Genomic DNA, 27312 nt, shown 5'->3' with positions numbered 1-27312 from the left:
TTTGAAACAAGCTAAATTAAATAAGCCATTATCCTACACTGCACCTCCTGAGCAGTAAGACAGATGTTGTGAGCTGGCAGTCTGCTCCATAGACATTGCTTCATTTGCAAAGTTGTGTTTTTAACTTCAAGCTAATTACTGCCTTGCCATTTATATTTTAAGAACTGAAGACTGACTCTTATTTACAACCAGAAGCTAAACAAAGCGTATTTTTTTGAAGTTTAACTGATCTTACAAGGGGCAGCTGCTGTGTTTAGAAAGCCGAGCTTGACAAACAAAAACAATAGGCCCACTGGCCCAGGAAGTGAATATCCATCACACTTCCCCCCCCTTTCCTCATCATTTATTTACTTCCTCTCCAACCTCAGTTTGTCATAGTCATTCATTTGCTTCTCCAGATTCCAACTTAATAGTTTAACAATTGATTTTGGCAATCATCTTCCATCATTCAAGCTTCATCCAGTCCTATTCTGAAATGTAACTAGATCTGTGACTTAAATTGGATAGTATGTCATAGATAGGATAAATAGGATACTTAAATCATAGCAGTCTAGATGAAGGGTCTCGAGCTGAAAAGTTGACAATTTCCCTTCAAAGATGTTCTCTGACTTGCTGAGTTCCTCCAGCACATTTTGTGTTGATCCTGTTTCCATCAGCTGATGTTTCTTATATCTCCATATTAATTTCAATTTTGAGAATTTTAGTGGTAAATTCCCTTCAAAGAGATTTGCATATTTTGCCAATGTAATGGGATGATATGCTGCAACATCAAATATTTACAACTTCATGTTTTTGTGCACCAAATGCGAAGAAGGGTGTTAGATATGTTGGTGGGGAATGGTTGTGCAATTTAATCAATTCCTTGGCAAATATAACAGTAAATTGCAAAACAGTTAAGATCAGAGAGTGCATTTGAAAGTTTCCAGTAGAAAACTGTGATATTCAATAATCCTTGGTACTAATTTTTATGATTCTTGCACCAAACATTATTAGCTGCCATAGAATTTCCAAATTTCTTCGATGTTTCAAAGAAATTTAAATATTTTGCAGTTTTACAGGAACTGCACTCGATATTGACGATGTATTCTTTTTTAGGGGAGGTATGATCCAGACATGTGAACAGTACCAGTTTGTACATCATGCCCTGAGCTTGTGTGAAAGACAATTATCCCAACAAGCAGAAGAATGAGTGACAGGGATCCAGCCATGGACCAAAGTGACAGAAACTGTCTTGTTGACTATTTTATAATCATAGTTTTACGTTATTCATCAGACAAATGATGCTGATGTGTACATGTGCGTGTGTGCATGGTTCTCAACCATAATGTTTCTGTGTTGGCGATCTTGACATGCAATATCCTAGCCTTCTTATGCTTAGAGAACAGTTTTACAGTTTATCAATTGTGTAGGAGTTAAGAGATCAGATACACTGGTACCTCACTTAGCTCTCAGAATGTGTTGCTAGGAATAAGAGGACAAAAAGAATTTGTAATTAAATGGACCATTATGGACTCTTCACACCTAATTGAAAATGTCACTGTGCCAGAAAACTGGGGCAACCTCCACACTCCCTGCATCCAGGTGCTGCTATGCTTGGAAACTGATTGCTAGAAACTTGGAGTGAATCCAGCAATTAATTAATATGTGAATGCTGCCTTTGGAGGAAGGGGGTGGTAGGTAGTGTTGAGTGGCCTATAGCGAGCGGGGTGGCCACTGAGCATTGAGATGTTGGGTTCAGGACTGTGGCTCATTTGGGACAGTGAGGGCAGACCATTGTTAGACTGTCCAGATCCTACCATCTCTCTCATCAACACCATGTTTTGGATATGAGGGGAAACTGATGACCTCTGCCTCTGATTATTCAGCAGCACAGTTTCTCTCCAGCCTAGAGACTTCTTTATAGTAACAAGCTCAGTGGTGATTTTTGGCCTTTGAGTTTGTCCAGCCAATTTGATTGGTGGGCTCAAGCTTCTATTGTATCAAAGAGGAGATGATGAGATGGTAAGGTGTAAATACTCTGTCCGAAATTAGATCAATGGCTGCCTTTCCTCAGAACCAGCCTGTGCTCACTGTTCTGCCTAGGAAGCAGCCTTGAGCCGCACACCTCAGTGGCCAGTAGCTGCAATACTCACCTTGGCTTCCCCATGACATCCAGGCCTCACTACTACCCTCTCCACACTATGCCATGGGTATAACAGTGAGGAAAAAGTGCCTGTGGAAATAGGAATATGCCCAGATTTCTGGCATGAAGAACAGGGTTGAACCCGCCTGTGTATGTTCAGACTGGAGTACCAAAGCATTCAAATATTTCAACGCTCTGCAGGGCAGCACTAAGCAAGATACCAGTGTAGTGTTGAGTGCATAAAGAATTTGTGTCTAACTAGATATTTTCACATCATATGAGATGCAGGTGTTCCATCTCAGTTTCTAAGGTGATGTTGCCAGGATCAGTGATGTTATCCCATCAAATGAGCCATTCAGCTATTAAATTCCCATCAAACTGTTTAAAAATTCTCCTGTTGAATGTTCCTTCCACAAAAATTATTACCAAAAACAATTCTGAAGACATTGCCATACATTTTTACGATACTTCTGCGGAAAAACATATGGTGCTCGGTTTAATTTTTTACTTTCCTTCAGCACCAGTTGTGTTCACAATCAGTAAGCACGGTATATATCTATTCATATCAAAACAGGAACAATTACTACTTTTCCAAGAATATAATTAAGAAAATTATTTAATATATTTACATAGTGCTGTATTGTAAGGACTGATGAAATGTGTTTTATACATGTACATTTAAAATATTTATTTATTTTGTTATGAAAGTAACTTTTTTATTTCTTTTTGAGCCCAGTGACAACTTTGGCTTGGAGGTTCAGCAGACCATCTCTAGGGTCTCTGAAAAAGTTATTTGGGAATTGGCAGTAGCAGGATGCAATAATTGCTCATTTTATCTATCGAAACATGAATGATTGCACAATATGGAATACATGCCTTTTACAAACTTCTATGTTCAGAATCTGCACCAAAATAATATATAATTTAAGATCACTGCCAGCTAGCATTTTTTGAAACTATATATAGTACTCCACTTCACCTCCTACTCTCATAGTTGAAATAGATGTAGCCTAGTATGTAGGAACAAGCACAAACTGTAGAAATTATCTATTCATTCCAGAACAGCTGAAATTTCCCAAGCCACACATTAATTATGAAGGAAGCCATTTGTTGTGATACACAGCTATAAACTATCTTTGCTGACTACAACTTTCCTAGTTGTTGAACTACAATGTTAGCTCCCTGTAGCACTCGATATTATGGCAATTCAATGAAACAACAATTAAAATTTACAGAATAGAACAGAATGCAATTTATCTAATATAAAATATCACAAAGACCTAAATATGATGAACTCTAATCTGACATATCAGAGTAGACCTATCATGGTGGAGGCGAAAGAATTTCATTCCTGGGGATCTGCATACCATTTAGCAGGAAATTTGGTGTCCACACCTATTTATCAGTTGTATGGAGTTTGTTAGTAGATTAAACCTTGTCCTCTTTTCCTTCGGAGTAGGGCTTCTATATAGCAGACAACTTAAGACATCCCTGTTAATTTTAACTGTGATTGTACATTGAAGTAATTATAGTATTTCTAAAGCTTCGTGAGTGGATGGGAACCCATTTTTGTTTCAAGGGAAGGATAAGCTATTTGATCCCAAATTTGGAATGTCTTGAATATCTCAGAACAAACACAGGAATCAATATGTGTAGTGTCAAGGAATGAAAAGTTGTACTGAAATTTACAACAAAAATGTGATCACTTTGAAATTCCAGGTAATGATTTGCAGACAATGATTAATTATCCTTAGTAATAATATAGAAACAAAGAAAACCTACAGCACAATACAGGCACTTCGGCCCACAAAGTTGTGCCTAACATGACCCTACCTTAGAAATTACTAGACTTCCCCATAGCCCTCTATTTTTCTAAGCTCCATGAATCTACCTATAAGTCTCTTAAAAGACCCTATCATATCCGCCTCCACCACCATTGCCGGAAGCCCATTCCACGCACTCACCGCTCTCTGAGTAAAAAACTTACCGCTGAATACAATTCAGAATTTTCAGTCTAATGCCAAAGAGACACATCGTTACAGCATAAAATGTTCTAAGTTAGATCATAATTAGACATTAGAGTGTTTGGTTTACCAGTAGAGGGCAATCTTCTCATGCTAGAGTCAGGGTGCAACTGAATAACAATTCGGGAAGATATAATCTGCTTTTACACACTCTGTATCTGGGCTGGGGAAAGCTAAGGTCAGTGTTTTGAAGAAAAGTTTGACATTATTTCATTTTTCAGCATTAATGGAGCTCATCTTGAGCTTTAGCATGAAAAAAAATCTGCTGCTAACAGAACAGATTATTACCCTTAATTGTTGCTAAGTGTAGGAGAGTCTACTAAATTTTTTTTAAATTCTTACAGAGAAAGTCAATACTAAGAAATACTACCTAATGCCAGTACTTAAGTAACAGAATGTTTTCCAGTAAGTTAAGAAAACCATTACAAACTCTTTTTAAAAGAATGTATGGTCATCAAGAGGAAGGTATTGGAACATAACAAATGCTGTGGCATTCTTGAGGTAAAATGGACCCTTTCGGCTTTAAGGATGCTACATATTATATTAGATAATCAAAAAGAAAACAATGCTTTGCTAAAAATATTTGTAGTTCTTACAAAGAATCTATCTGAAGTAAGTGAATGTAACAGATTTTGGTATGAATAAACAATAATTAAATGAAACAGATCTTCTGAGCTGCAACTGTGGGCTGTAAAATGTAAATTAATTGAAGTTTGATCATTTGCAGCCATTTTCATTAAATAGCATACTTGATTTAGGTTGCATCTGTTCTGTTTTGTAACTCCAGAAACTAATTGAAAGGAAAACACAGGAGTTGGGATATTTGTCTACTTAGTTTTTTTCTTTTTAGTGAGGTGCTCACATATGATGTAGTGGCAAAATGACGTTATGTCATTCATGTACTTTTCCATATAATCAATAATGAATTATGTAAACAAATAAAGAATGCTTAATCAAACAATATATTTACAATATTAGTAAAATAGGACCGTAATATTAAATAGACAACACTCCTCCCTGCTTAACTATAAACACTAACTCAATATAGAATGCATCTCAACTCCAATATGTTACGCATTGCTCTCTAGTTATCTTATATACACAGTACACTATATAATACAGCTACAATATACACATCCACAGCAGAGTATATTTTAAATTGTCCCATTCAGGCCTAGAGATTTAATTGCTGTGGAGTACTTCTTTCTTTAGACAATTGCTTTCCTGACAAGGGGGTCACTCTGCTTTGTGGATGAGGCTTGCGGCTGTGAAACAATCTCAGGTTCTGGGGTGGTTGTGGGAGTTGACTCTGGGACTGCAGGAAGTAGTTTTGACAGCTCTGGAATGCCTTTCTTCTCTAATAATTGACTCTGCTCTCCTCCACTGATCGATGTGTTATCTCCAGATGACATCAGATGCAAACTCCACTGTGTAGGAGAGTGGTCCAGTTCTATCCTTAATCTTTGTCACTCATTACATGAGACATGCCACAGGGCAAGATATCACAGGCAAACTTCACTGGACGATGTAGATCAATAATGTGTGAGTAGTGTCTTTCCTTTACCTCTCAGAAAGGCACTTCACATTGCTTAGTCCATTTCCATTTCTTCCCGATCTGTAGTAATGAGATCAAAGGGTAGAACACAGTAGCCAGGTTTGGCAGGAACCTGTTATAGTAATTGACAAATCCTAAAAAGGACTAAAACTGTGACACATTCTTTGGCCTTGGAGCATCCACCACTACTTGAAATTTCTCTGCATGCTTGTGTAATCTTTGTGTGTCAATGGTGCAACCACAGTAAGTTTCAAAGGTTTCAAAGGTACATTTAATGGCAGAGAAATTTTTACAATATACATCCTGAAATTCTTTTTCTTTGTAACATCCATGAAAACAGAGGAGTGCCCCAAAGAATGAATGACAGTTAAATGTTAGAACCCCAGAGCCCCCCAGCTCCCCCTCCCACACATAAGCAGCAGCAAAGCAATAATCCCCTCTCCCCCACCAGCACAAAAGCATCGGGACCCCCCACCGAGCACTCAAGCATGCAGCAAAGCATCAATAAAGATGTGTAGTACCCCAAAGACTACTTGAATTATCCAGTAATTCGACATACCACAGGCTCTGTCTCTCTCCCTAATAAGGGAAAAAGAAGTGTCCTCGTTACATAGCGAGAGGGAGATATAACAAACAATTCACTGATTTACGATGTTAAAAGTCTGTTGTGTCACTTTTTCTGAGCTCTGTGCCCAAAGATCTCCAGTGTCTGGGCATAGAGCCAGCAGACAGCTTGCTGCTTTCGATCTTCCGTCTCCCATGACACACCGGTTTCCTGCAGAGGCACCGACCTTGAGTCCGCATACCTCCAGAGCCACGAAATCCCGGAACCCTGAAGGCATGCTAGTCTTCTAGGCCGTGTCCTTCATATATTGAATAGCGGTCAGTCGTGAGACCCTGAGAGCGGATCCCATTCCCACAAAAACCCAAGTCAGTGTGTAACTCCAGGTCAGGGTCTTGAAAAGAACCCAGAAAGGGAAAAATAGAGATATTAATGATAGAAATAGAGCTATTCCAAAGATGCAATCAAAGGAGTTGCCATTTGTCACCATCATCCTCCTAAGCTCCACTTACAGAGTGATGCTTGGTTTAAAGAATTCATACTTGTTGCATTGTGCTCTGAGCCCATAATTTTCTAATCTTTTTAACATAGTCTTGAGATTTTGGAGATGTTCTACGTCCTTCTCACCAGTAACACTGAGTGCTGGGTAGTCTTGCAGCACCTGGTCCATACCTTTCTGCCAGAGTGCAGGTGCAGATGCTACGCCGAAAAGAAGCCTTTTGTGAGTACTTATGGTGGGAAACACTTTGGACTGTTCTTCCATCTCCATCTGTAAGTAGGCCTCAGTCAAATCCATTTTGATTGTGTCTCCCTCCAGAAAGGTTTGCAAAGATATCCTCTGTCCTGGGCGGAGGGTATTGATCCACTTGCAATATGGGGTTGATGGTGCCATTAACACCACCAGATCTTGGTTACTGGGACCACTGGCATGGCCCATGGCTCCACTCAACCTTAGGAAGAATTCCTTCAGTTGCCGTGCAAACTAGCTCACTGGCTTCTTTATTATGGATGGTATAAGGAATCGGATGGTCTTTTTAAAACTTGGGTGTGGCATTTTTCTTTAACACTATTTTACCCTTGATATGTTTGAGCTTTCTAATGCCAGTACTTTTCTTAATTTGCTTTCAGTTGACTCTTTTGCAGGGTATGTGGCATGCAAATGGAGGATGGATCTCAAATCAAGTTATAATTGTCTCAGTCAATCACAGCCCCATAATGCTAGCCCTCCTGTTATTACCACAGACAAACTCAAAGTGGCTTGTTATTTTTGTATTTTCCTGTTGCAAATGTCATTTCCACAGGAGTTTTTTCTCCAGTATAAGTGCTTATATGGATATCTGCAGGCTTCAGTTCAGTATCTTTGAAATGTCATTCAAACTAATTTTGTGGAATAACTGAAAAAGCTCTGGCAGTGACCAATTCCATTTTAATTCATTTGCTATTCGATTCTGATGTAAGCTATATTGTTTAGACCATAAGACGTAGGAGCAGAATTAGGCAATTCAGCACATTGAGACTGCTCCATCATTCCATCCTGGCTGATCCCAGATCCCACTCAACCCCATACAGCTGTCTTCTCGCCATATTTTTTGATGCCCTGACTAATAAAGAAACTATTGACTTCCACCTTAAATATAGCCACGGACTTGGCCTCCACCACAGGCTGTGGCAGAGCATTCCACAGATTCACTACTCTCCTCCTACAACAATTCCTCCTTACCTCTGTCCTAAAAGGTCACCCTTAAATCTTGAGGCTGTGTACTGCAGTTCTAGATAGCCCTACATCCTCTCCACATCCACCCTATCTAGTTCTTTTAACATTCGGTAGGTTTCAATGAGATTCCCCTGCATTCTTCTAAATTCCAGTGAGTACAGACCCAAAACTGCCAAATGCTCCTCACATGTTGATTCCTTCATTCCTGGAATCATTCTTGTGAATTTCCTCTAGACTCACTCCAATGACAACATATTCTTTCTGAAATAAAGGGCCCAAAACTGTTGACAATACTCCAAGTGTGGCCTGACTAGTGTCTTATAAAGCCTCAGCATCATCTCCTTGCTTTGATATTTTATTCCCCTTGAAATAAATGCCAACATTGCATTTACCTTCTTTACCACAGACCCAACCTGTAAATTAACCTTCTGGGAGTCTTGTACAAGGACTCCCAAGTCCCTCTGCACCTGAGATGTTTGGACCTTCTCTCCATTTCGATAACAGTGCGCACTATTGTTCCTTCTACCAAGCTATATTATCATACATTTCCCAACATTGTATTCCATCTGCCACTTTTTTGTCCACTCTTCCAATTTGTCTAAGTCCTGCTGCAATCACTTTGCTTCCTCAGCACTACCTCCCCCTCCCCCATCTTCATCTCATCTGCAAACTTTGCCGCAAAGCTATCAATTCTATTATCCAAATTGTTGTCAAATAATGTGAATTATCAAAATCATGGACAAACAGACAATGCTTGTCTTTTATTAGTTTTCAAATTGTAAATCTTAAGGCTATGCAGTCCTATGTCAGTTTCATCATTATCAGATTGTCCATCGACAGCATGCAGATTAGTACTTTTTGTCTTTTTCTTGTCCACATTGTTTCCCCTCCTGCTCATGCTCTTTATACAAGTCCTATTCTATTGCATTTTCTGCAAGTTTCGCCTTTAAATCTGAATGGGTTTGGTGTATATGAGCCCCTGCAACAAGAGTAACACAATTTGTTCAGCCAGTCAGGGTTCTGCTTGGATATTGCAGTTTCGTTCATATTCACTTTCATTTCTAACTGCAACTCAGTTGTGTCTCTGGATGCTGTTTCACTTAATACAGTGATTTCAACTACAGGTGTCCCTCCCTTTACAAAGGTAGAGCATTCCTATGAAACCTTTCTTAAGCCGAAATGGCATAAAGTGAAGAACTATAATTTATATGGGAAAAATTTTCATAAAAGCAAAAATCCTCTTTGCAATGTAAAAACAGGTTACTGATTTAGGTCTTTTGTAAATGTGAAGTGGCGTAAAGCCAACATTCGTAAAGTGGGGGACACCTGTACTCTTTAAAATGTGAGTTGTGCTTCAGTTAGGAGCTGTTTTTGAATGCTTTCTTGGAAGATTCCACAAACTAAACAATATCAAAGTGAGCCCATCACAGAAATTATAATGTTCAAACATTTTCTTCAAATCAGGTACACAAGCTGAAATGGACTCTTCCTTTTGATTCTACTTTGAAACAAAGCATTCTGCAATCAACAATGATTTTGGCCCTAAATGTTCCTCATTTTATTACAATATCAGTAAAGCTCATTTTGGCTGGTTTGGGTGGAGCAGTTAAACTTCTAAGCAAACTGTATACTTTTCCACCTGTTGCGCTCAGCAACACTGGCACTCATTTTTTTTTTATCAGCTATTTAATTTGCTTCAAAATACTGTTCAATTCATTTAGTATACATCATATAGTTATCTGCTGTGCATTTGAACACATCTATATTTCCAAAGCAGCCAGCCATTTCTGCTTTTTAATTTTTTTTATTATCAACACCCGCTACTCAGTGTTTATGAACGTACACATTGCTTATTAATTTTGTTCTTTTCTGTCTTTTTTTAACTTGAACATCTCTCTCTCTCTCTCTCCTCCCCCCACCCCCTCCAAAGAAAAACATACTGTACTTTTTTTAAAAAAAACTTGCATGTCTCTCTCCCCTTCTGAAGAAAAACATGCTGCACTTCAACATGTAGATAGTTGTCCATGGTTCATTTTAAACTGATCTCATTGCCATTGTTACTTTTTTAAACTCCAGAAATGAATCAACAGAAAAATACAAGAGTCAGGATATTTGCCAACTTAGTTTTTCTTTTTAGTGAGACATTGACATAGGATGTAGTGAGATAATGACATATGCCATTCATGTCCTTCTTACATATAGCCCATAATAAATTATGTAAACAAGTATGCTTAAGTAAACAATATGTTTACTATATTACTCAAATATTACTGTAATACTAAATACACTACAGCATCATTAACTATAGATGAAAAGACTAAATTCTGCCAAAAATTAATTTTAAGCAGAGTATTCAAGAAGGGCATGACCAGAATTTTAAGCAAATTTTAAATGTATCAATAGCATGAGATCAATCTTTAAGAACATTTTCTACAAACAATATATTTGACTGTGTCAAGAACAAATATTTTAAAAATGCAAGAATATGCTGTTTGGCTCTTTAAGCTTTCTCTGATATTCAATAAGATCATTCTGATCCTCTCCCCTCCTCAACTCAACTTTCTTGCCTATGTTCTATATTTTGATTCCCTTACTATCTAAAACTACAAGTTTCAGCTTTTAATATACTGAATGACAGAATTTTCAAAGACAGAGTTCTAACTCCTTGATCAAAGATATTTCTCAGTCCAAAATGGTCCATCCCCTATTTGGAGACTTTGCCTCCAAATTTCAGATTCACTAGTTTGAGGACCCTAAGGTCTCAATCTCTCTCAAAATCTTGTATGTTTCAAGTGAATTACCTCATTCTTCAGAGAGTATAAAAAGAGGATTGGAGTAGCATTGTCAGGGCAGAGCAGGTAAGTGAATAAAAGAAGAAAGGGTTGGAGGTGGAGGTGAAGATGGAGAACCTGGCCAAGTGTAATTGTAAGAGGACAGTCCAACTCTCACATTATAGTTGGAGATTTTTTTAAAAAGCTGAGATCACTCTATGTATTCTACAGATGCAAAAGATCCCAAATGCCAATTGTCTTCAAATCCTGACTAAAATTATTTTTGTCAGGCAAAACCAGATGAACTGGTCATTCCTTAAATTTATTGTGCGTCACCTTGCCATGAACAACTAATGCGTCTGTCCATTTTGAATAAGTGTACACTTCAAGAATCAAAATTAATTTGTTGTTAGTATTGCTGGACTCCCAAGGATGTGACATAGTGATAAGCAAATGCCAGATCATCTCACACTTATAAGTATATATTATTATCAGCTTTTGTCAAAAAGAGTTAGAGGATATAACTGAAATACAGCAAGACACGAATCTTATTTGTATCCATCTACTTGTCTCTAAGCCTCTGTTCAATCTATGTTTGGAATCACCCCCTGATACCTTCATGGATCTTAAGAGTTTAAGTGGTTTTGAACTCTTAATCCTAAATCTGTTAAAACTGCATAGTACAATTTTCACAAAAGCAAACACAAAAAGACTTAAGAAACTATTTTAAACAGTAACAAATTATTTTTGTACTCAGCTGTAGTTTACCCAGATGCATTGTTACAACTGGTCACATACTGGGCATTGTAGTATTTGCCTCGTCTTGCTTGTTTATATATGATCTGTTTGTAATTACATGTGAGTGGAAAAATCACTCTGAGCAAATTAATTTCTGTTTTTTCAGTCACTAGTCTACTAGGTAGACAAAGCTGCATGTTGGAAATCCCAGCTTCTTTCTGTCCTTCCTTCAAAGGATCTTTCAAATCAAATTAGAAAAATGACCAGCTGGAGAAAGTAGCTGCAGTGGAGGTGTTCCTCTAGTTTAAGCAGCAAATATTAGCTGAACTCTGACCAGCAGCTAATCAGCGTTAATATAGAGTGTTATTTACTAAGACTTTGAGTTCAGAGCCTGATAATAAAGTATAAAATTAACTAACCTATTGTTGATATACAAGGGGATTTGTTAATATATAAGAGGAGATTAGAACATCATTAGAGAATTACAGATAAAGCACTTCTTGCTGTGCCAATAAGCAGTTTCAAAGAGATATACACAAAATTGTGAATAGTTTAAGAGGAAAGGAGGCTTTATAAATAAAATGTCTAAATTTCAAGCTCAGGATTAGCCTACATAGAAGCATTGTATATAAGTATATTCCATAGTAAAACTTGGTACATAATACTTGCAGTGCCATTAAACTGAAACACTCTAAGGTGGGGTTTCCACCACCAGAGCATTGTACCTGCATCTAAATTTAAACCTCAAACATCAACCTCAGCAGGGAAATTCAAATCATGATCATCAGTCTCAGCTGAGAAAGACACAGTCTCCCACTTTGCAGCCTAACTTTCTATAACTGATGATAGGGAGATAAGCCTCACAATCTGGTTGACCTATCCTCAAGGTCTGGCAAGAGGCAGATGGTAATCCTGAAGTATCAGCAGAAGGTCAATGATGTGTCTGTTTGGAACAAGAGTCCAATAGTGGGAATTATCCCTCTCCACATCTCTGCTTCTCGATTTCTTATAGCTCTTTCTATGTAACAGTAAAAAATCAAGTTTCAACTCTTTGATACCTCCTCTCAACAGCTGTTGAGTTATAGAGGCAGACTTCCTCAGATTCAAAGAAGTTAACTTGTTCCCTAATATATCTATGAAATCAAAACTTGCTCTGAATACACTTATAATGTAAAAATAAGTAAATATAAAAATAATAGCCACATAAGAGCATTGCAGATGTATTTCTTCACTCATATTTTAGGAAATAAAATGATTAAATCCTAATTGTGCTGCAAGCGCAACATTTAGTTTGTAAACAGTAACAGCCTATCTCCATATAAACTGACATAAAAAAAAGTATGTAAACTTAAAGTTATCTAATTTGATTTGATTTGAATCTGAACTGAGAAACATGAAACTAATTTACTGAGATGTTTGTATGGCATGTTAAATGTTTAATAAGAATAAATAAGATGTTGGTCTTTTTTTTTCAAACTTAGTTTACAAACGACTGAGATAATGCTACAGTGTTTAAGATAATTTGCTCAATATTATACACTGTTAAATGGTTTGATGTATTTTTTTGATTAAAATGTGATGGTGTTTATGAATTTTAATAAAATTAAAGAATGTGTTGGCTTACCTGAATTTTCATCACCTTATTAACATCTGTAGATAAGAGAATAATTGCTTGATTTTATTTTTTTTTTAATAACATAGGACATAGAACAGTACAGCAGAGGAGCAGGCCCTTCAACTCACAAAGTTATGCTGAACTAATTAATAATAAAATGGCCAGCTTAGTTAATCCCTTCTGCCTACACAATGTCCATATTCGTCCATTTTCTTCACATTCACATACCTATCTAAATGTCTCATAAAAGCCCCGAATATATCTGCCCCAGGCAGCACATTCCAAGTACCCACCACTCACTTTTTAAAAATCTTGCTCCTCACATGTTAAAATTACCTCATTTGACATTAAATGCATGTCCTCTAGTATTAGATATTTCAATCCAGGGAAACAGATAGTCTGTCTACAGTGCTGCTAGAAAGTTTGTGAACCCTTTAGAATTTTCCCTATTTCTGCATAAATATGACCTAAAATGTAATCAGATCTTCACACATTCTAAAATTAGATAAAGGAAACCCAATTAAATAAATAACACAAAAAATTATTATTGTTCATTTACTTATAGAGAAAAATTATCCAATATTACATGTATTTGTTGGACAAAGTATGTGAACCTCTAGGATTATCAGTTCATTTAAAGGGGAAATTAGAGTCAGGTGTTTCAATCAATGGGATGACAATCAGGTGTGAGTGTGGGAGGGCCTGCCCTACTTAAAGAACATAAACCTGGGTCTTCACTATCAAAGTCTGATATTCATCACATAGGTTTTTGGAAGTATGCCATGCCTTGATCAAAAGAGATTTCTGAGGACCACAGAAAAAGAAGTTGTCGATGCTCACCAGGCTAGAAAAGGATACAAAAGCATTTCTGAAGAGTTTGGGCGCCACCAATCCAGTCAGGAGATGGTGTACAAATGGAGGAAATTCAAAATTGTTGACACTCTCCACAGGAGTGGTTGACCAACAAAAATCACTCCAAGAGCAAGGTGTGCAATATTCCAGGAGGTCACAGAGAACCCCAGGGTAACACCTAAGGAGCTACAGACCTCCCTTGCATTGGCTAATGTCAGTGTTCTTGAGTCTACCATCAGGAAAACATTGAACAACAATGGTGTGCATGGTAGGTTTGCAAGGACCTTGCCAAGAAGAACATTGCTGCCCATCTAAGGTTTGCTAAAGACCCTGTGGATAAGCCAGATAGGCTACTGGAAGAATGTTCTGTGGAATGATGAGGCCAACATAGAACTTTTTGACTTAAATGAGAAGCATTAGGTTTAGTGAAAAGCAGACAGTGCATCCCAGCATAAGAACCTCTTCCCATCTGTGAAACATGGTGGTGGCAGTGCCATGGTTTGGGCCTGCTTTGCTACTCCAGGACCAGGATGACTTGCCATTTATTGATGGAACTATGAATTCTGAATTGTATCAGCAAATTCTACAGGAAATTGTCAGGGTATCAGTTGTGAACTGAAGCTCAAGAGAAAATGGGTCATGCAGTAAGACAACGACCCCAAACACACAAGACAACCTACCAAAGAAAGGTTATAAGCAGAAGAAATTTCATGTTTTGGAATGGCCGAGTCAAAGTCCTAACCTTAATCCTATAGAAATGTCGTGGAAGGACGTGAAGCAAGCAGTTCGTGCAAGGAACCCCACCCACATCCCAGAGTTGAAGCAGTTTTGTAAGGAGGAATGGCCTAAAATTCATCCAAGCCGATGTGCAGGACTGATCACCAGTTACCAGAAATGTTTGGTTAAAGTTATTGCTATAGAAGGGGGTTATACCCCTTACTGAAAGCAAAGGTACACATACTTCTTACAACAAATAGATATACATATAATATTGAATCATTTTTCTCAATAAATAAATTATTATTTAATTGGGCTCTCTTAATCTAGTTTTAGGAATTGTGTGAAGATCTGATTACATTTTAGGTCATATTTATGCAGAAATAGAGAAAATTCTGAAGGTTCATAAATTTTCTAGCACCACTGTATATATGTCTCTCATAATCTTATAAACCTGTATCAGATCTCCCCTCAACCTCCGCTCCTCCAGAGAAAACAAACCAAGTTTGTCCAGCCTCTCATGATAGCACATGCCCTCTATTCAGGTAGCATTTTGGTAAACCTCTTCTGCATCCTCTCCAAAGAGTCAATCAGCTTTCCTATAATGGAGTGACCAGAACTATATGCAATACTCCAAATGTGGCCTGTTATGTACACCTAGGGTTCATATTTTCTGTGGACAATCACTGTAAAATGTCAGGAGAATGAGACTGGTTTTTGGGATATGGTTTGAGCTGTTACAAAGAGAGAGAGGGAGGTGTCCAATGCAGTGAGAGAGAGAGAGGGAGAGAGACAGAAACTGCTCGAAAGATTGATGTTATGGTTTCTCTGAAAGTTGTTTACCTTTCTGCAAGGACACTTGCCTGCTTGCAAAGCTCTTACAGAGAGAGGAGGGCAGAGCAGGTTGATGGACAGCTGGTGTCCAACATGTGGAGATAAAAACCAGGTCAGCTGTTACACACACACACAGTTTTGGACACTGGACGAGCTTTGTTGTACCCACAGGAAAGTGGGGTTTTTGGAGGATTGATTTGAGGAAATCAATCAGTTGCTCTCGCAGTGCAGAAAAGGTTCGACCGGTGGGGCGTTATTTGTGTGTCCATCCCTGGCCTGGGTTGATAACTCTACCACAGAAGAACAGTCACCTTGGTTATGGTCATATTCGGTGACTTTAAAGGAAGAGAAGAGGGGAGAAGGTTTGAAACAGAAGAAACCTAGTGACTAAGAGGTCACTGTTTGGACTCTCTCCTCTGTAGCCCATAAGGGTGAGTTTGAGTTCCATTCGAATACAAAGGTGTGACTGTCACATAGTTAGTCCATAGGAGTGGGTTCTTTGGTGAGGGGGAAACCTTTGTGATTACCACTTGTGTGTTACCCTTGTTTGGGTGTGGTAGTTCACTGAAGAAAGGCACCCCTGTGGCAAATCACTGTAGGAGTTATTTTGTATGTCGTGGAACTGGATAAGTGGCTATCACAGATGTGTGTTTGGGGTAACCTGGTGCGGAAACTACCTGTGTGTGATAATCCTGGCCTGGTTTGGTAGTTTTACCACTTGAAGATGGTACCTCAGTGATAAGCTACTGTTGGTGATAATCCATATGTGGATTTTGTTTGAGTATCCTGTGGCCACCACTTTGGGATGACCCATAGCTGAATTCCGGTGTGGTACCACATGTGTTGAAAGGATATTCGTTGAAGAGCACTGTCGGTGATATTCGTGTGTGGAGTGGAACAACTTCAGAAGATAAAACCTACCGCTATTGTTATTTTGGAATATTGACATAATTGCCTTCTCACAACATATGCCTTTGGATTACAGATCTCTCTCTCTTACCAACAACAGCAACCTCGTGCATTGAACTGACCTTTCTTACATATCATCGTAAGACTGTACCCATTTACCCCTAGGTTTGAAAGAGCCTAGTTTTGTTCCTATTTCCACACTTATGCATATGTATATCATTGCTAACCTGTTCGATATATTTGCATTTATAGTACTGTATTGCATAGTTTACTAATAAACACTATTAGTTTATAGCAATACCAGACTCCAATGTGTTTTCCATTTCTGCTGGTTCTTTAACCCATCCCTTGTCCCTGACAGGTCTAATTAGAGTTTTATAACGCTGAACAAAACTTTCAGATTTTTTAACTCAAGGCCTTGACTAATAAAGGCAAGCATACCATATGCACTCTTAACCACCCTATCAACCTGTGTAGCCACTTTCAGGGAAGTTGGACCCCAAGATCCCTCTGCTCATCAACACTGTTACATTTGACCTACAACACTTCATATTTGGCTGGGTTAAACTCCATCTGTCAATTCTCAGCCTATACTAGCAACTGATCTACAAGTATATCCTGCTGTATTCTTTGCCAGTCATCTATACTATCCACAACATTTCCAATCTTCATATCATCTACAAACTTACTAACCCACCCATCTACATTTCCATTCAGGTGATTTATATACATCACATACAGCAGAGGTTCTGGTACAGATCCCTGTGGAACATCACTAATCACAAACTTCTAGCCTCTTCAACCACCACCCTCTTCCTTTAATGGGTAAACTAGTTCTGAATCCAATTGGGCAATTCACTATTGATCGCATGAATTTGAATCTCCTAGATGAACTTCCCATGAGGAACCTTGTTAACCGCCATACTAAAATCCACATAGACAGCAACTATATTTCTACCTTCATCAATCGTCCTTGCCATCTCATCAAAAAACTTAATTGAGTTAGTAAGACGCGACTTGCTCCACACAAAGCCATGCTGGCTCTCCCTAATTAGGCCATGGTTTTCAAAATGCTCATAATTCATATCCCTAAGAATTCCCTCCAGTAACTTCCCTACCACTGGTGTGAGCCTCACTGTCTATAGTTTCCAGGATTATCCCTGGTTCCCTTCTTGACTAATGGAACAATGTTAGCTACTCACTAGTCCTCTGGGGCGTTTATGTGTCTAGGGAGGACACAAAGATATCAGTCAAGACCCTAGCAATCTCTTCACTTGCCTCTATCAATAACATGGGGTATATCCCATCAGGCCTTGGTGATTTATCTGCCTTAATGCTTTTTAAGATACCCAACACTATCTTCTCCTTTACTTCAAAATGCCCTAGCACATTAATATTCTCAGTACTGATCTCCCTGTCCTCCACTTCCTTCTCCTTGGCAAATACTGATGTAAAGTATTCATTAAGGACCTCACCCACATCCTTCACATCCAAGCAGATGTCCCTTTATCCTTGATAACCCTCTTCCTGGTTATCCTCTTGCTCCTGATGTATAGAATGCATTGAGATTCTTTTTAATCCTAGTTGCCAAGGAGTTTTCATGGCCCCTCCTGACTTTCCTAATTCCCTTTTCCCTCTTTTCTGGTTTCTTCATAATCCTCGGGGGATTATAGCTTCCTAAGCCTTACATACTTTTCCTTTTTCTTAACTAAATTCATCACCTCCCTTGACATCCAAAGCTCTCTTACCTTGCCATCCTTGTTCTTCCTTCTGACTAGAACCTGTCCTGTTCTACTTTTTCTTGTAAAGTTTAATGGTGGTTGGCAGGCCATTGCAAGGTGCATTACCACCATCTACCGAGTTGAAGCGTGGAGCAAAGAGACAGGAGGTATATTCACTAAATTTCCTTACTCCCAAAAGAAAACTCAAATAATATCAAGAAGCCTGATGTTTTGCAGAAATGTAAATATGCATTTATGTACAATACAACAGCAGTGATTTCCTAACAAATTTTCCATCTTAAACTGTGTCCCAAAGATCTCAATTTGGCAATCAGATGTTTCCTTTGCATTCAAACAATTATTGTTGTACCGTTTCCTGGCAAGTGCACTTCCTACAAGCACCCACATCATGCATATTAATTCTGAACAAGGAATTATTCAATAGTATGTCCAATAAGTAAACTTTTAAGTATAACTTATTCCCTCCTTTTATAAACATCTCCCAGTTGAGTGTCCACCATCCTCTGAATTTTATGTAAATGTCATCCTTTCTTTTCAGTCACAGAGAAGTACAGCACAGAAACAGGCCCTTCAGCCCATCTAGTCCATGCTGACATAATTTGAGCTGCCTGCTGATAAACATGCACTAGGACCACAGCCCTCCACACCCCTACTATCTATGTACCTATCCAAACTACTCTTGCATGCACCACCTGTGCTGGCGGCTCATTCCACACTCTCACCACCCTATGAGAGAAGAAATTTCTCCTCAAGTTCCCTTTAATCTTTTCACTTTTCACCCTTAACCCATGACCTGATTGTAGTTCCACCCAACCTCAGTGGAAAAAGCCTGCTTGCATTTACCCTCACAATTTTATATACTTCTATCAAATCTCCACTCAATCTTAAATGTTCTAAGGAATTAAGTCCTAAACCTATTTAGTCTTTCCTTATAACTCTGGTCTTCCAGATCCGGCAATATACTTGTAAATTTTCTCTGCACTCTTTCAACCTTATTTACATTTTTCCTGTAGGGAGATGACCAAAACTGCACATAATACTCCAAATTAGGCCTCTCCAACGTCTTATACAACTTCAAGATAACATGCCATTTCTGTACCAATAGATTGATTTATGAAAGCCAATGTGCCAAAAGCTTTCTTTACAACCCTATCTACCTGTGACATCACTTTCAATGAATTATGAACCTGTATTCTTGGATCTACTCCTCAGTGCCCTACCATTCACCGTGTAAAACCTACACTGCTTAGTCCTACCGAAGCGCAAAACCTCCCACTTGTCTACATTAAATTCCTTCTGCCATTTGTAAGTCCATTTTTCCAGCTGATGCAAATCCTTCTGCAAGCCATGATAGCCTTCCTCACTGTCCACTACACCCCAATCATGGTGTCATCTGCAAATTGCTGATCTAGTAAACAACATCATCATCCAGATCATTATCCCAACTTTGTTGTCACAGTGATTGACTTTTTTAATTATGGTTTTCATCTCCCCTTTGTGCCAGGGCACCACTATATTTAAGTGACTGCTTGGCAAGAAGTCTGCCACCTAATTTCCTTCAAGCCCAACATGGGCAAGAACCCATATGAAATGTATACACAAGCCTAGACCCTGCAGTCTCAACAGATGTTGTCCAATTGCAAGAAGAATATCAGAAATCTGAAATACCTGTTATAATAAATGTGAAGACTGAGAACAATTTCGAGCAGAAAGCTACATAATCAGGGTATGCTTCTTCAACCATTCCAAGGCTAAAAAGATAGGAACCATCTCAGATGTGAAACTGATACTTTGTTTGATAATCTTTTCTCAATTGTCACCTGAAACTCCAGAACCTGCACACCTCCCCTGGCTTACTTTTATAACATAAGCTTCATAAGATAAGGCACCATTAAGCTTATTTTCAAAAAATTGTTCATTTGGTGAGGAGCCAAAGGACATTTTTAATAACACTAAAGATGCTATATAAAAACAGGCCCTTCTTGTCTGTAAACTAGCTGGTCAATAGAACAGAACAAGTAATTTGGATTCAACACTTCAGAACTGTAGATGCATGGAATTGCTTACACTCATCAGAGTTCATTTCTATTGGTGGCATAGTGGTTAAATTACTGTACTAACAATACAGAAGCTAGACTGACAATCCAGAGACCTAAATATAAGTTACAATATGGCTGCTGTGGGTGCAAATCCATTTAAAAATCTGAAATTTGAGGGAGAAAAACAACTAGTCTTAACAATCATGACCATCTAGGGAAGAAATCTGCTTTCTTTATCTGTCTTAACACTTAAATCAGCCATTAGACTACTATGTTGCAGGTAAATCACTGTGACCTTCTGGAGGGGCCATCTGAAATGTTACCCTTGACAATGTTATCCAGTCAAAAAAATGAAAAAAAAAGTATTACCTTCTTCTTCAAAGCCTTTCTCTGCAAAAGGATTAATTTTAAGATGGAGGGAAGGTATTTGTGTTATGTACTAAACTACATTTATGGGAATACTGAGCCTCACAGCAAAGGAGAGTGCAAGACACTTATTATGGGCATGAAGTAACAACATAAAATATTCCAGAGTGTTTGAAAGAAGTACTATCAAGTGAAACTCAGATAAAATGTATAATTACATGACAAAATATTTGGAAAGACGTTTAAAGGTCTGATTATAGATATAGATTTTAAGAATCTTAAAAGGGAAGAAGTAGGGTGAAAAAATATTTAAATAAAATATTTTCACAGGCTAGTGATTAAGTACCAGAAAGTTGGTGTGACTTCCATCAAAGTCTAGACAATATTTTGATATATAACTATTGCTTTCATATCAGAACCTTTTAACCTTCATGCGATATTCTCCTTCCAAACCAATGTGAGAGAATTGTGATATAGATCCTAGTCTTTTAGCTTGGAATGGATGAATTTGAATTTTCTTAAACTAAATAAGAAAACAACCCAGAAAGTTTGGAAGCAATTAAAGAAGTGTAAATCCTAGAAATAAACTCGGTCATCAGGTCTTACAAATCAAGCCAGAGGTAAAGATTTTAGGCCCTATTGTTGACTTTAAACAGAATTTCAAATCATATATTAATCATACTGTTAAGACTGTGCTCTTTCACTTAAGAAACGTTGCAAGAGTTTGATTTCTTACAACATCACAAGATGCAGAAAAATTGATCCACAGTTTTGTTTTTAGCCAATTAATTTACTGTAATGCTGGCTAGTGGCATAGTGGCATCAGCACTGGACTTCGGGGTGAGAGGTTCAGAGTTCGAATCCAGCCGGCTCCGTTGCATGTTCTCCTACTGTACCTGGATCGAGCTAGAAATTCAACCTTGTAAAAAAAACCTGGAGAGGGATAGGCTCAGCCAGGTTTCAGATGCCCAAGACACGCTGTATGATGGGTAATCACCAAAAAGATCGGTGCAAAAAGCTTGTCATGACGGTGCCCCGATGACTCCACCGGGAGTTAAGGCGCACACACACTACTGTAATGCACTCTTTTCAGAATTGCCCAAGAAAGATGTAAATTAGCTGCAGCTTGTTCAAAATGCAGCAGCAAGAATCTTAACCAAAAAAAGATTATCTAACCACACTTCACCAGTTTTGGTATCATTACACTGGAAAAATAAAACATTGCTATTCAAAATTTCATTAAAGATTTCAATGTAAGAAACGATTGCTGGTTTGCAGCATGATAGCAAAGCTACTGGTGAAACACTTTAAGCATCAGCAAGCAAGGCTGAATTTCTCCTTATATCTGTAAGGAAATTATATGGTCTCCCTTTGATTGCATGAGTTTCCTTTGAGTGCTCCAATTTTCTACCACCTTCCAAAGACATACAGGTTAGTAAATTGTGGGCATGCTATGTTGACATTGGATGCATGGAGACACTTACAACCCGCCCCCAGCACATATTCAGGACTGTGATGGAAACAATGCATTTCACTGAATATACTGACAAATAAGAGTTCATCTTTAATCTTTTACTTTTTAAAAATCTCACCATAGGTAGAAACATTGGCCTTAAACAATGTTGTCTTTGCACTGTGTCCATAGCAAACTTCTGGTCATCTGTCTTACATTCTGTGATTCTAGATCTCCTTATCTCTGTACTGCTAAACTCTTCATCACGGTATATGTTAACAAGTAACAGAAAACAAGGCCCATCCAGTTTCTCCTGCAGATCTTTTGACAAAATGTACCCAGCTTCTGGACTGCAGTGTAAAGAATCCCATGGGCTCACTGAATTAAAAATTTGTACTCATCTTAACATCCTCAGTATAAACTGGATACTAAGTATCAGGAAGTTGTGATCTCTAGTTATGGACCTCAGCTATCGCAAACATCTTTCCTGTATTTAGCCTCTCTACCCGTTAGAATTTTATAGGTCTCCATGAGATCTCCTCTCAGTCCTCAAGTGTATATATGCTGAATCCACCAAATCTCTCATCTCATCCAATAATCAGACTAATAAACCTTCATTGTGCTCTCTCCATGGCAAGAACAAGTAAGACTGCATGTTAATTTAAGATGGGGTGCCTCACAAACTGCAAGATGCCCTCCATCCTGTACTCAAATCAAGTTACAATGAAGGCCATTTGTTTTCTTTTTCCTCTCTAGTGTGTCCACGAGTTCTTGTCACAGTTATGTTGACAGGCCGACTAGGGGGAATGCCATACTAGATCTAGTATTAGGTAACAAACTGGGTCAGGTCGCAGATCTGTCAGTGGGTGAGCATCTGGGGGACAGTGATCACCGCTCCCTGACCTTTAGCATTATCATGGAAAAGGATAGAATCAGAGAGGACAGGAAAATTTTTAATTGGGCAAGGGCAAATTATGAGGCTATAAGGCTAGAACTTGCAGTTGTGAATTGGGATGATGTTTTTGCAGGGAAATGTACTATGGACATGTGGTCGATGTTTAGAGATCTCTTGGAGGATGTTAGGGATAAATTTGTCCCGGTGAGGAAGATAAAGAATGGTAGGGTGAAGGAACCATGGGTGACAAGTGAGGTGGAGAATCTAGTCAGATGGAAGAAGGCAGCATACATGAGGTTTAGGAAGCAAGGATCAGATGAGTCTATTGAGGAATATAGGATAGCAAGAAAGGAGCTTAAGAAGGGGCTGAGAAGAGCAAGAAGGGGGCATGACAAGGCCTTGGTGAGTAGGGTAAAGGAAAACCCCAAAACATTCTTCAATTATGTGAAGAACAAAAGGTTGACAGGAGTGAAGACAGGACAGAATAGAGATAAAGGTGGGAAGATGTGCCTGGAGGCTGTGGAAGTGAGCAATGTCCTCAATGAGTACTTCTCTTCAGTATTCTCCAATGAGAGGGAACGATGATGGGAGGGACAATATGAGTGACGTTGATGTTCTGGAGCATGTTGATATTAAGGGCAAAGAGGCGTTGGAGTTGTTAAAATATATTAGGACGGCTAAACTTCCGGGGCCTGACGGAATATTCCCCAGGCTTCTCTACAAGGCGAGGGTAGAGATTGCTGAGCCTCTGGCTAGGATCTTTATGTCCTCGTTGTCCACGGGAATGGTACCGGAGGATTAGAAGGAGGCGAATGCTGTCCTCTTGTTCAAAAAAGGTAGTAGGGATAGTCCAGGTAATTATAGACTAGTGAGCCTTATGTCTGTGGTGGGAAAGCTGTTGGAAAAGGTTCTTAAGAGATAGAATCTATGGGCATTTAGAGAATCATGGTCTGATTAGGGGCAATCAGCATGGCTTTGTGAAGGGCAGATCGTGTCTAACAAGACTGATAGAGTTCTTTGAGGAGGTGACCAGGCATATAGACGAGGGTAGTGCAGTGGATGTGATCTACATGGATTTTAGTAAGGCATTTGACAAGGTACCACATGGTAGGCTTATTCAGAAAGTCAGAAGGCATGGGATCCAGGGAAGTTTGGCCAGGTGGATTCAGAATTGGCTTGCCTGCAGAAAGCAGAGGGTCGTGGTGGAAGGAGTACATTCAGATTGGAGGGTTGTGACTAGTGGTGTTCCACAAGGATCGGTTCTGGGACCTCTACTTTTCATGATTTTTATTAACGACCTGGATGTGGGGGTAGAAGGGTGGGTTGGCAAGTTTGCAGATGACACAAAGGTTGGTGGTATTGTGGATAGTGTTGAGGATTGTTGAAAATTGCAGAGACATTGATAGGATGCAGAAGTGGGCTGAGAAGTAGCAGATGGAGTTCAACCCGGAGAAGTGTGAGGTGGTACACTTTGGAAGGACGAACTCCAAGGCAGAGTACAAAGTAAATGGCAGGATATTTGGGAGTTGGAGGAGCAGAGGGATCTGGGGGTACATGTCCACAGATTCCTGAAAGTTGCCTCGGAGGTAGATAGGGTAGTTAAGAAAGCTTACGGAGTGTTAGCTTTCATAAGTCGAGGGATAGAGTTTTCAAGAATTGCGGGGTAATGATGCAACTCTATAAAACTCTGGTTAGGCCACACACTTGCGGAGTATTGTGTCCAGTTCTGGTTTCCTCACTATAGGAAGGATGTGGAAGCATTGGAAAGGGTACAGAGGAGATTTATCAGGATGCTGCCTGGTTTAGAGAGGCTTTATGATCAGAGATTAAGGCTTTACTCCTTTACTCTCTGGAGAGAAGGAGGATGAGATGATCGACATGATAGAGGTATACAAGATATTAAGAGGAATAGATAGAATGGACAGTCAGCACCTCTTCCCAGGGCACTACTACTCAATACGAGGACATGGCTTTAAGGTAAGGGGTGGAAAGTTCAAGGGGGATATTAGAGGAAGGTTTTTTACTCAGAGAGTGGTTGGTGCGTGGAATGTACTGCCTGAGTCAGTGGTGGAGGCAGATAAACTAGTGAAATTTAAGAGATTACTAGACAGGTATATGGATGAATTTAAGGTGGGGGGTTATATGGGAGGCAGGGTTTAAGGGTTGGCACAACATTGTGGGCCGAAGGGCCTGTACTGTGCTGTATTGTTCTTTGTTATACAGTTGCTTTCAGTGAAAGGCATTCAAGGACTATGGATTCTCTACCATAGAAGGCAATGGCGGCCTAGTTATTCATTTTTCCAGGGAGAGAGATACATTTCTGTATGTTGACTAGGATATAGGGAGAAGGCAGGAGCAAAATATTGAAGAAAGATGAGCAGTATCGAATGGCCTACTCTTGATCCTATTATGGGATCAATGCCGTAAGCCCATTATCTCACACAAGACGTTGACAGCAATCCTCGCAGAGCAGCTGGTCTACCGATGGTCGAGACCGCCCAGAGACGGAAAGAAACAACGAGACAACCTCTCAGCTGGCGAGGATCGGCAGAGCCGCCATCGTCCAGCGATGTCGCCAAGCTTTTGGACAAGTTGATACCCATCGACTGTTCCCCCAGCGATTATACGATCAGATTATCGAGGTTTGGTGAAGCTTCACTGGCGGCGGGGTTCCGCCACCAACCACCAGGCGGTTCCAGAGCGACGGCCGGGCCTCGGCCTCCAGCTCCACCCCTGCATGTCCCGGGCTCCACCTCCTCACTTCGCCGCTGCTGCAATCCGCCTTCCCCCGACCGAAGTCTGCAGTGCACTGCACTGTCAGTTCGTTTGATTTCAAGCAGCGGCGCGGGATCTCTCTACCAAGCTGAGCGATGCACGTAAGCATCCGGGGAAAGATGGGGTTAGGTGAGCGGCCGTCCACCTGACGGGAGAGTGGGGCCTTCCAGCCGGCAGTGATCACAGGGCACAGTCGCCGTGGCGAACGCTGCCTGACAATTCGGGTAACATTAGAGAGGACTTTTGAAGGGAACCACCTGCAATACATGGGCGTTTAAAAACTATATTAAAGTGACAAGTTAAAGAGTGCATTTAAGAAATCACATCCGTCTGTTGTGTTGCTCTTACAGTGCTCTAAAGCACTTTACATTTTAAAGCCTTTCAATACGTCAACTTTGACTTTTACTCGTGGTTTAAAGAAGCTATTTTGCAATCATCAGTAGCTTAACGATTACAACTATAGAGGGGGGTCTCCATGCTGACTAACCTAGGAAGAGTAATCACCAGGTCCCCTGGTCTACTATTTCCTAGTGGCCAAAGAACTGCTCCTCAAAAGGCAGTGTGGTTCCCATCCACCTGCCATTTCCTGGGGTTATTCCCTTCCTTACTTCATCATTTCAGAGTAAATTGGACAGTTATTCCATTATGGAGTGTGCAGCTTCTGAAAAACAAACTCATGACTTTGCAAAACTTAATAGCATATTGCAGAGGGTTATATCACTGATAATGGCATCATGATTTTCACATTTAAGCCATCGATGTACAGTATGTGAAAAATTTAGTAACAATGACATGGAGCAAAACAGTGAATTTTTTTGTCACAGATTATTTTTTTTGAGTCAACAGATGTTCAGGCCTCATAGGTCTCAGATAACTTACATTCACTGCAATGCTGAGAGAGTGCTGTACTTGCTGACTGCTTCTTGCACTGTGAAATTCCAAATCCTCCATCAATCTATTCAGATGTACATTAAATATATTTTGGTGCTACTTGATGAAGTGTAGCCAGTTTTGCTGTTACTGCCAACATTCATTTAATTAAAACCCCTTTACAGATGGTTGCTTTAGGACGTACCCTATGATTAACATGATTACCAACTCTCTTTTTTGAAAAATGGCAACTTTCGGAAGCTATTGTTGGCCATGGATTTCTCTGGGTGTCCTTTTGGATTTGAGAAGTATCAAATAAAAGCTTTTTTTTCATTCTGAAGTAACTATTTTCTACTAAAAATCTACTTTACTATTATATTACTACATTTATAAAATGATATGCAAATGAACAAACAGAAAATAGACCACTTAATTCTCCAAGTCAGTTCCTTCATTCAAGAAGATCAAGGCAGATCTATTAGTAACCTAAACTCTACATTTCTATCACCCTTCATTGCCCTCTTGTAGGATCTATCTACATCTAAGCCATTCACATAAACTCTTTGCCAATCCCAACTAGAAAAAACTAATTTATGATTGCTATCTGCTTCCTGTTAGCCAGCTGAACCAAGACAATGCTGTCTCCTACACCTCTGCAGGGGATGCAAAACTCACTAAATCTGGAAGTTGATTGTAGCTGCAGAGGACATCAGACTTGATTGGGCCTTACATATTTAAATGCTCTGAAAGAATTTAATC

The 27312-nt window shown here is 39.3% G+C and overlaps 2 protein-coding genes across 4 annotated transcripts in view; both read left to right on the top strand.

The window, feature by feature from the left end:
* The window catches only part of ptpn5 (protein tyrosine phosphatase non-receptor type 5), a 185338-nt gene extending 172217 nt beyond the window's left edge, over window positions 1-13121 (top strand). For both annotated transcript variants that reach the window (XM_073049259.1, XM_073049258.1), the window contains one exon: window positions 1096-13121. In XM_073049259.1, the coding sequence (XP_072905360.1) occupies window positions 1096-1189 (94 nt within the window). In that variant the 3' untranslated portion in view covers window positions 1190-13121. The remainder of the gene's footprint in view (window positions 1-1095) is intronic.
* A 12089-nt stretch (window positions 13122-25210) lies between these two features.
* tkfc (triokinase/FMN cyclase) overlaps window positions 25211-27312 on the top strand; it is a 51966-nt gene continuing 49864 nt past the window's right edge. The window contains exon 1 of one of the 2 annotated variants that reach the window (XM_073049256.1): window positions 25211-25784. In XM_073049256.1, the coding sequence (XP_072905357.1) occupies window positions 25779-25784 (6 nt within the window). In that variant the 5' untranslated portion in view covers window positions 25211-25778. Of the gene's footprint in view, window positions 25785-25806; window positions 25908-27312 lie in introns of those variants that run through there. The other variant, XM_073049257.1, reaches the window with a different exon arrangement.

Source organism: Hemitrygon akajei, chromosome 6, assembly GCF_048418815.1.
Source record: "Hemitrygon akajei chromosome 6, sHemAka1.3, whole genome shotgun sequence".
Classification (NCBI taxonomy): domain Eukaryota; kingdom Metazoa; phylum Chordata; class Chondrichthyes; order Myliobatiformes; family Dasyatidae; genus Hemitrygon; species Hemitrygon akajei.
Note: the sequence above shows the minus strand (reverse complement) of the source record. Positions and strands in the feature narration are given on the sequence as shown.